The sequence below is a fragment of the Chenopodium quinoa genome, unplaced genomic scaffold, assembly GCF_001683475.1.
Source record: "Chenopodium quinoa cultivar QQ74 unplaced genomic scaffold, ASM168347v1, whole genome shotgun sequence".
Lineage (NCBI taxonomy): Eukaryota > Viridiplantae > Streptophyta > Magnoliopsida > Caryophyllales > Amaranthaceae > Chenopodium > Chenopodium quinoa.
The window spans coordinates 1,053,391-1,064,058 of NW_018742244.1; the positions used below are offsets into that span (position 1 = coordinate 1,053,391).

At 36.3% G+C, this 10,668-nt stretch overlaps 1 protein-coding gene across 2 annotated transcripts; it reads left to right on the forward strand.

The window, feature by feature from the left end:
• The first annotated feature begins 5,135 nt into the window (after window positions 1–5,135).
• On the forward strand, window positions 5,136–10,609 carry LOC110738886 (DDB1- and CUL4-associated factor 8-like). Of its 2 annotated transcripts, none has more exons than XM_021919341.1 (5): window positions 5,136–5,524; window positions 6,074–6,325; window positions 7,052–7,195; window positions 7,813–8,571; window positions 9,849–10,168. In XM_021919341.1, the coding sequence occupies exons 1-5, from the start codon at window positions 5,411–5,413 to the stop codon at window positions 10,161–10,163; spliced, it is 1,584 nt and encodes a 527-aa protein (XP_021775033.1). In that variant the 5' UTR covers window positions 5,136–5,410; the 3' UTR covers window positions 10,164–10,168. The 2 variants fall into 2 exon arrangements, with proteins under 2 accessions (XP_021775033.1, XP_021775040.1); XM_021919348.1 differs by lacking the exon at window positions 9,849–10,168 and adding an exon at window positions 10,175–10,609 and having other exon boundaries at window positions 5,139–5,524.
• Window positions 10,610–10,668: the final 59 nt, after the last annotated feature.

Genomic DNA, 10,668 nt, shown 5'->3' on the forward strand with positions numbered 1-10,668 from the left:
ATTTTTTATTTGTATATCGTGATTCAAGTAATTTATGTTTTGTAAAATACAAAAGTATTTGTAGATTAATTAATCTTTTCTTTTTCTTTGTTTATTAATTGTCTTTTTTTTATTATCTTTATTCGATATTCAAAGGAAACGGGTGTTGGGCCTTTTTAAGAGAATTATAATAAAGATGGTAGAATAGGTTTGTCCAAACAGGGGACATGAATATAAAAATAAAAACCTTATGGGATCAATTTTGTTAGTGGTTATTTGATTAACAAATTGAATCAAATTATATTCTATTATGATTTTAAAATTGTATTAAAATCAAAGCTTTTGAGAAATGCAAAGCAATGTAGACTAGAGCTGCCAATTTGGGTAAACAGATCGGGTTTGGATCGGGTAAGAGTAGGTCAGGTCAACTCGGGTCGGGTCAATTTGGATTAACTCCATAACCTATGCGGGTCGGGTTTGGGTTGGGTCATGCTTGAGTCAGGTCACGTCCGGTCATACTTCTTATCGGGTTTCGGTCGGGTTAATAATATGTCGGGTTACATTCGGGTCGGGTGAACAATAGGTCGGGTTTAATTCGGGTTTTCACGGGTTAAAACGAGTTAGAGTAATTCTCAGATTCGAGTCGGGTTCGGTTCAAGTCAATAATTTGCGGGTTAAAATCAGGTCAGGTCATTCTCGGGTTTGAGTCGGGTTCGGTTCAAGTCAATAATTTGCGGATTATAATCAGGTTGGGTCATTTTCAAGTCGGGTCATTCTCGGGTTCAAGTCGGGTTCGGTTCAAGTCAATAATTTGCGGGTTATAATCAGGTTGGGTCACTTCCAAGTTGGGTCATTCTCGGATTCAAGTCGGGTTATGTTCAAGTCAATAATTTGCAGGTTACAATCAGGTCGGGTCATTTCCAAGTCAGGTCATATTCGGGTTCAACTAACTATAAATAGATAATTATCATTTTTATCAAGCTAATTATTTCCTTTGACTATATACATATATATGACAATGTACTAGAGAACTATAGTCTATAATTTAGGTAGAAAATTATCTACTTTGACCATAAGACATATATATACTATATTTAACTCTTAAATTTGAGGATGATGCCCCTTTCTTTTGTTGGCCTGCACCGACTTGGTCTCCCTAGACAAAATGCTTTGATCAACAATAATAAAGTGGTCTAAATTGCATTTAATGTGATTTGAAATCGGGTCAAAACAATTTGGGTTGAATTTAGGTCGGACCAATAACAAGTCGTGTTAATTTCGAGTCGGGTTAGTAACAGATTGGATTGAACTTTAAGGTCGGGTAACTAATAGGTCTGGTAATTTTTGGGTCGGGTCAATAACAAGTCGGGTTGAATTTGGGTCTGGTCAATAACAAGTCGGGTTGATTTTGGGTCAGGTTTGTAATAAGTTGGGTTAAATTCGGGTCGGGTTAGGAACAGGTCGGGTTGAATTCAGGTCAGGTGAGTAACAAGTCGGGTTAAATTCGGGATTAAACGGGTTAAAACGAGTTAGGATCAATTTCGGTTCAAGTCGGGTTCGGTGCAAGCTAATGAAATTGGTCGTTGTAAACTGGTAAATCGGTGCAAGTTGTAAACCGGTAAATTGGTTGTTTAACAGCAAATTGGATGGTTCCACACACCCAATTGGACTCCTGTAGGATGTTAAGGACCATGGTAAATATTTCGACAATTTTTATTTTCGGGCAAAAAAAAGTCAAAAAATTCCAAAATAGAAGGCTAATAATATCCATGCTTTTTGAGAAATTTTGGAGGTTTCGTCGCCCGGTGTCGAAACGTATTGAAATTCTATAAGATACATCTCGGGGTCATATAATGCCGTTTGGAACCATATAAGATCATTATTTGTTGTCATAAATGTTTGTGGTAGGCTTGAATTAATGAAATCGGTGCAAGTTGTTAGCCGGTAAATGGGTCGTTTAACATCAAATTGGATGGTTCTACACACCCAATTGGACTCCCAGAATGTATTAGGATCCATGGTAAATATTTCAGGAATTTTTATTTTCGGACGAAAAAAAGTAAAAAAAAGCCAAAATTGAAGGCTAATATCCATGTTTTTGTAAAAATTTTGGAGGTTTCGCGGCCCAGTGTAGAAAAGTTTAATATTTTAGGGGATACATCTTGGGGTCATATAATGTCGTTTGGAACCATATATGATCATTATATGTTGTCATAAATGTTCATAGTATGCTTGAGTGAATGAAATCCATGAAAATTTTTAAACCGGTAAATTGGCCGTTTAAAGGCAAATTGGATGGTTCCACCTACTCAATTGGACTCCCGGAGGATATTAGGGACTATGGTAAACATTTCGGCAATTTTTATTTCCGGGCGAAAAAAAGTTGAAAAATTCAAAAATGGAAGACTAATATTCACGTTTTTTGAGAAATTTTGGAGGTTTCAGGGCCCGGTGTCAAAACGTCTTGAAATTATAGGGGATACATCTCGGGGTCATATAATGTCGTTTGGAACCATATATGATCATTATATGTTGTCATAAATGTTCATAGTATGCTTGAGTTAATGAAATCCATGAAATTTTTTAAAACGGTAACTTGGCCGTTTAAAGGCAAATTAGATGGTTCCACCTACTCAATTGGACTCTCGAAGGATATTAGGGACCATGGTAAACATTTCGGAAATTTTTATTTCCGGGCGAAAAAAAGTTGAAAAATTCAAAAATGGAAGACATCTTTATTTCCACGTTTTTTGAGAAATTTTGGAGGTTTCAAGGCCCGGTGTCAAAACGTTTGAAATTATAGGGGATACATCTCGGGGTCATATAATGCCGTTTGGAACCATATATGATCATTATATGTTGTCATAATGTTCATAGTATGCTTGAGTTAATGAAATCCATGAAATTTTTAAACCGGTAAATTGGCCGTTTAAAGGCAAAATGGATGGTTCCACCTACTCAATTGGACTCCCGGAGGATATTAGGGATAATGGTAAACATTTCGGCAATTTTTATTTCCGGGCGAAAAAAAAGTCGAAAAATTAAAAAATGGAAGACTAATATCCACGTTTTTTGAGAAATTTTGGAGGTTTCGGGGCCCGGTGTTGAAAAGTATTGAAATTATAGGGGATACATCTCGGGGTCATATAATGCCGTTTGGAACCATATATGATCATTATTTGTTGTCATAAATGTTCGTGGTAGGCTTGAGTTAATGAAATATGTGCAAGTTGTAAACCGGTAAATTGGTCGTTTAAAGGCAAATTGGATGGTTCCTCCCTGCCAATTGGACTCCCGGATGGTATTAGGGACCATGATAAACATTTCTCCCATTTTTATTTTCGGGTGAAAAAAGTCAAAAAATTCCAAAATTGAAGACTAATATCCACGCTTTTTGAGAAATTTTAGAGCTGTCAATTCGGGTAAACGGGTTGGGTTTGAGTTGGTAAGAGATGGTCGGGTCAATTCGGATTAATTCCATAACCTATGGGGGTCGGGTTTGGGTTGGGTCATGCTTTAGTCGGGTCATGTCGGGTAATACTTCTTATCGGGTTTGGGTCTGGTTAATAACAGGCCAGGTTACATTCGGGTCGGGTGAACAATAGGTCGGATTTAATTCGGGTTTTCACGGGTTAAAACGGGTTAGGGTAATTCTCGGGTTCGAGTTGGGTTCGATTCAAGTCAATAATTTGCGGGTTATAATCAGGTCGGGTCATTCTCGTGTTTGAGTCGGGTTCGGTTCAAGTCAATAATTTGCGGGATATAATCAAGTCAGGTCATTTTCAAGTTGGGTCATTCTCGGGTTCAAGTCGGGTTCGGTTCGAGTCAATAATTCATTCATTTGCGGGTTATAATCTGGTTGGGTCATTTTCAAGTCGGGTTATTCTCGGATTCAAGTCGGGTTATGTTCAAGTCAATAATTTGCAGGTTACAATCAGGTCTGGTCATTTCCAAGTCAGGTCATATTCGGGTTCAACTAACTATAAATAGATAATTATCATTTTTATCAAGCTAATTATTTCCTTTGACTATATACATATATATGACAATATACTAGAGAACTATAGTCTATAATTTAGGTAGAAAATTATCTACTTTGACCATAAGACATATATATACTATATTTAACTCTTAAATTTGAGGATGATGCTCCTTTTTTTGTTGGCCTGGACCGACTTGGTCTTCCTAGACAAAATGCTTTGATCAACAATAATAAAGTGGTCTAAATTACATTTAAGGTGATTTGAAAACGGGTCAGGAACAATTTGGGTTGAATTTAGGCCGGGTCAATAACAAGTTATGTTGATTTCGAGTGGGCTTGGTAACAGATCGGGTTGAATTTTTGGGCCAGGTTAGTAATGGGTCTGGTAAAATTCGGGTCGGGTCAATAATAAGTCGAGTTGAATTTGGTCAGGTCAATATCAAGTCGGGTTGATTTCGGGTCGGGTTTGTATCAGATTGGGTTAAATTCGGGTCAGGTTAGGCACGAGTTGGGTTAGATTCAGGTCAGATTAATAACAAATCGGGTTAAATTCGGGTTTTGACGGGTTAAAACGGATTTGTCAATTTTGGTTCAAGTCGGGTTCGGTTCAGGTCAATAAAAATTTACGAGTTACATTCGGGTCAAGTCATCTCCAGGTCAATTCATGTTTGGGTTCGGGTCTCACATACTCGGGTCAACTCGGGTCTAGGGTTGGTTTCAGGTCGGGTCAAGTCAGGTTTGGGTCACCATTTTTTCGGGTTCAGATGGGTCGGTTAATAATCGGTTTTGAGTCGAAATTTGGGTCGGGTTAGCTTTTGACAGCTCTAATGTAGACGGTAGTCCCACCTTTTACCATCGATGTTCAATTAAGTTGATAAAAACACGTAGTAAAGTAAACGAAGTAGTTATCAACATAAATACTCAATAATTAAAAGGATAATATTTTAAAAAGTGCAATAAAATCCTATGTATATTGTATAGTAGTATATCATATCCATATGAAATGCTAAAATGCCAAATCATACAATCTATTAACCCTTTTATTGATAAATATAAAACTATCTTATTGTTATTGGTAAATATATCTTATTATCGACTTGTGAAAGGTTTTGCATAGGTAGGGTAATTCAAGTTACCTACCAAAATAAATACAAGTATATAAGAATTGCAAACTTTGTAGCTCTATAAAGTTTTAAACCAAAGCAGTGCTTGCACAGTTGCACCAGGCTAATGGCATAAGCATTGTACTGCCAACCTCTAGAAACCCCTTTTTTTAACTTTAAACTCTCAACAAGATCCTCCTTGATCATCTTCTTCATATAATTCCAGGAATTTCTATCCCTAATTTTTTATGGTTTTCCTCTATATAATCAATTAAATTTCTCTGATTCTTTTTTCGATTAAACGAAGAACAATTAGAATTAGAATTACAATTTGATTCATTGATCAATGGGTGTGAAGAGGCCAAGAAGTGTGCATGACAAAGCAATTTTGGATGTTTGGCGAAGAGAGGTCGGACAACTCTCTTCTAGAAGCTTCGCTCATCGTCTTACCGCTTCTGAGGTTACTTCCCAAAACCCTAATTCTTCTTGCTGTTGATTATGTATTTTTATCTTTTTTATGCATTGATTAATTGGTGTTTTTTTTTTTTTTTTTTTTTTTTGGATTTTTAATTTGGCTTTAATTTTCAGTGATGTGTAGTAGTGTGTCTCAATCAAATTAAAGTAGAGTAGTGATTATGTTAGCTTGATCACTGGTTGGTGCATTAACATTGTTAAAGTTACAAATTTGGTTAATTGGAACAAAATTATTGAAGAATTTGATGTATTAAGTATTCAGATTGCAAATGTTGCCTTACTAAGGTAAGATCATGAGAATCAGTGCGTGTTCGAGTTCGTTCATCTGCGTTTGTAAAAGAATTGATGCATTGTACAATGTGATTTTGTAACCAATGTAGGATATTGCTTAAACTTATGTAGTAAAATGAGAATTTCCTAATTTTTGTTACTTTGTTTGATAAAGTTTCATTGTTGCATTTTCACTATATATATTTTGGATTTGTAGTTATGTTTTAACTAGATTCGCCGCATTAAAACTGTGCTTCTGGTCCAGGATTTTGTCCTTAGACTTGATATTTTGAGGAAGTTGGAGAAGCATAGAGGCTGTGTAAATACAGTGAGCTTCAACGCGTCTGGTGAAATTCTTGTGTCTGGTTCTGATGACAGGAGAGTTATATTATGGGATTGGGAAGTTGGCAAGGCCAAACTCTCATTTCATTCTGGTCATAATAATAATGTGTTTCAAGCGAAATTCATGCCTTTCAGTGAGGATGGCAGCATTGTTACTTGTGCAGCAGATGGACAGGTATTTTTCTCCCCAAACTCTAAAAGAAGGTGAGTGTACATTAAATTTTTTTTAAAGCGGGAGTAAAGGTACCCTAAAAATGATTTTATATATTATGCTTGCCATGCTAAGTCATTCTGATAAAATATAAATGTCACCTATATTTTACTGACAAAGTTGCTCTTTTTACAAAAGATTGCCCCTTAAAATCTCTCCTGAATGAATATAAATAGTCTGATAGTCATATCACTCTTTAAAATCACTTCTAATGTACAAAGATTATCAAAGCAAGCCAAATATGGTTAAAAGTTACCTTAATATAGAGCATTGAACGGTAATATTATTGTTCACACCTGAGGCACACAATATTATTATTGTTCACACCTGAGGCATTGAACGGTAATATTTAAACCTTAATATAGAGCATTGAACGGTAATATTATTGTTCACACCTGAGGCACACAAAAGGTTATGATTTCCCTTGGGGTTGTTTTTGGGGGTGTTTTATTTTCTTTAAATGTTGTTTGTGAAGTTAATAAGGTTTTTTTTTTTTTTTTTTTTTTTTTTTTTTTTTTTTTTTTTTTTTTTAAAGAATTTGGTTTGCAATGAGCCGAATGAGGCTGATCTTTGTAATTCACTGATTTAATCTGGGGAATTTGGCTTTGCTTTCCTGCTTATACCTTGTGCTTTAGAAATTCGACATCAGCGATTTTTGTTTGCTTATTTGCAATAAACTTATGCTTTCAGGTTAGACATGCACAAATTCTTGAAGGTGGGCGTGTAGAGACCTCTTTGCTTGGTAGGCATCAAGGCCGAGCTCATAAGTTGGCTATTGAACCTGGGAGCCCTCACATTTTTTATACTTGCGGTGAAGATGGAATTGTTCAACATGTACTTCACTCCATCTCTTCCTTTGACTTTTGTCTTTCTCCCCAGCCCCACACCCACCCTTGCAAAAGAAAGTTTTTAAATTTAATACACTTGTTACTGCACAGGCACTAAGCAATGGCTTTTAGTTTAGTCTTATATGTCAAAACTTTGATTTCTGAAGAGCACATTTAAAAACAATGCATAGGCTATTAAAAGTGCAGCATAGAATGTAAAGTTAGTTTCCTGGCAATGCTTATATATTTGGAAGTTACAAAAGTCTCTCTTACTTTTTTTGGCTGTCCGGATATTTTATCACCTTTTTTTTTTCCTTTCTTTACTGCTGCCCTCTGTAGAATCTCACTAGAATTCTGTCTCTTTTTATCAAATATTTTGTTTGTGTGTGTGTGTGTGTGTGTGTGTGTGAGGGGGGGGGGGGGAGGGAGTTAAGCGAGCGTTTGTAGTGTAAGTGCAGTTAAAGCATCAAGGATTTAATGTTGTGGTCAACTTCCCTGTACAGTGTACAGCTTGTATAACCTTCACATTTTTCACTTAGCCCATTGTCACCTTTCATTTAGGGCTCTTAGGCAACGTAGCTTGCCTTCACCAACACTGAATCTTTTATTTCTATGTTGATGCAGTTTGATCTGAGAACTAAAGCTTCTACAGAACTTTTTACCTGCCATTCAAATACTAAGTGGGGGAGTGACTTTACAATTGTGCAACTAAACACTATTGCAATTGATCCTAGAAGTCCTAATCTGTTTGCAGTTGGAGGGTCTGATGAGTATACTCGGATTTATGATATTCGAAGATATAAGTGGGATGGCTCAACTGATTTTGACCAGCCCATAAACTTCTATTGTCCTGAGCATCTGGTTGGTAATGCGCAAGTAGGGATTACAGGTCTGGCGTATTCTGACCAAAGTGAGCTTCTTGTGTCCTATGATCACGAGCATATATATCTCTTCGCTAAAAATATGGGATGGGGACCAAATCCTCCTACTGCTCCATCATCTTCTGAGTCAACATGCAGTGATATTGATGAACCTGGCCGTAATGACTCTTCTGAGGCAGTTACATCCATCATGGATACAGAAAAAAAGCCTGTTCCCCTAGTGTTCAAGGGCCATCATAATCGTGATACAGTCAAGGGTGTAGGTTTCTTTGGGCCGAAAAATGAGTATGTGGTAAGTGGATCTGATTGTGGCCGGATATTTATCTGGAGAAAGAAAGATGGAGAGCTCATTCGTGTCATGGAAGCTGATAAGCACGTGGTTAACTGCATTGCGGCACATCCACATACTGCAGTTCTTGCCAGTAGTGGAATTGAGAGTGACATCAAAATATGGACTCCAAAGGCAGAGGAGAGAGCTACTTTGCCTGCCAACATAGACGAGGTATTTCTTCTCTTAGATTCTTTGAATGTTAATATCCTTGTGGTCTTGTGGAGTAAATTCATTTTTGTACATTAGTTCTCGATCTAATATGCTTCAGAAAGGGACAAGCTACTCTAATGCTCAACACCAAATAACTTAGTGCTGCTCCAGAGTTGTACATAAAAAATCTAATGAAAGAAAGGAATCATGTGCTTGTATAGTTGTATGTGTTGTTTTTATTACATGAAGTCTTACTCTCTCTGTTCCTTTTCTAAGGTTAAGACGTATATTATAAAAATGCTTTGGGAGTATGTTAAATGGAAATGTTTTGGTAAATGGGAGTTTCTGCTTTGGGAGTAATATTTTGGTAAATAAGAATAGTTGCTTTGGGATTATGTAAATATTATGGTAAACGAGGATAATTACATTGGAAGTAGGTAAATTTGAGGGTAAATGTGTTAAATTTTTACTTAAAATAGATTGTAACCAAAGAAAGGGAGCACTCTAACTTGGAAAGTAACTATAGAAAAGGAACGGAGAGAGTAGTTGCTAGTCTATTTGAAAACGTTGGAATTACAATTTTCTTAAAGAAATTATTCTTAATTGGTTTCCTTTTAGGTATTTTTCAAGATGATGTAGATGTCCATTTTTCCGCTACACGCACTGCTCCTTTAAAAACTCCACCCATTAGGTCTTTTCTACTTTACCTAGTATTACCATGGCCATGGTGTTTTGTTTTGCTTGGAATTTCAACGGCTCACCACCCACATGCCTCCTACATCAATCAGAAAAAGAACGCTGACATACTTCCTGTGATGCTGAGAAAAAAAATTCCAAATAAGATTTCCTACTCCCTCCGTTCCCAAAAATAGTGTCATATGCTTTTTGCACTTGTTTTTAGGAATGTGAATATATATATAACAAGAGGTGGGATTTGGTTGATTAAAAGTGAATAAAGTAGAAGATAGTGGGGTTTGGTGAATTGAAAAAAATAAAATATATATGGGGGTAGAAATGATACTTCTATTGAGGACAATATTTTTGAATGTAATGAAACTTTTATTTTGGGATGGAGGGGGTATTAAACATTGTACTCTTTTCATAGTTATTGCAGTTTGTATTTTTTAATGAAAAACGTTAATGAAAATAGCCTTAGTTGGTTACAAGATATAGTTGTGTACAAAATTACTCTAATGACCCTGCTAGTGACTCAGTGAGAATCTCGTTAACGACATTGTGGTATGTCAGATAAGTGGCGGAGGTAGTCTAATTTATCTCTGCATTGCTTTGCTGAAAAGGTTTTGATAAGTGATCGGTCTTATATCTTTGAGTTTGGTGATTCCGATGATGATGATGACGATGATTCATCATCTGATGATGATGACGACGATGGCGACTCTGAGGATGATGACGAAATGTATGATGAGGTTAATTTTTGTTATTATGATGATGATGAGGATGATATTGACGACGACGATGAGGATAGTAATGATGATGATGATGATGAAGATGAGGATGACGTTGATGAAATTAATATGGATGCTGATAGAAATATTGACAACGATGATAGTTTAAATGATGGTGATAATGATACTAATGACAATAATTTTTAATCCATTTCCAGTTGAGGCCAAGGCAAAGGGACTGGATGTATCATGTGACTTCGCCTCAGGAGCTGCTTTTGCAATTAGTTTCTCTGGAAAATCGCCTATCAAGACCAGAGCAAAGCGGTAATTCTGGTTCTGGACAAGATTTCATGGAACTTATACTGTCTCTGAGCAGGCGCAATGGTGATTCATCTGATGATGGAGGAGATGATGACAGTGGCCCTGAAGATTTCTTCAGCTGATTCTACTTAATATTGCAGGGTCATCTTCCCTTTCATGGAAAAGGATTTTGAACTTAAGTTGTAAATATTGACATAGAGAATTATTGTCAATTACTTCTTGTAATTGTTTAAAAGATTTATCAACAGTCGCCTTTTTTATTAAAATAAACTGTATCTTAAGCTTTTGCTCTTCCTCTGATGTATATATAATTCCTGAATTTTCGCATGCATTCTGACAAGGGCTTCTGGTCACTCGCATTGTTGATTTCATGGGAAGAACCCTTTTAACC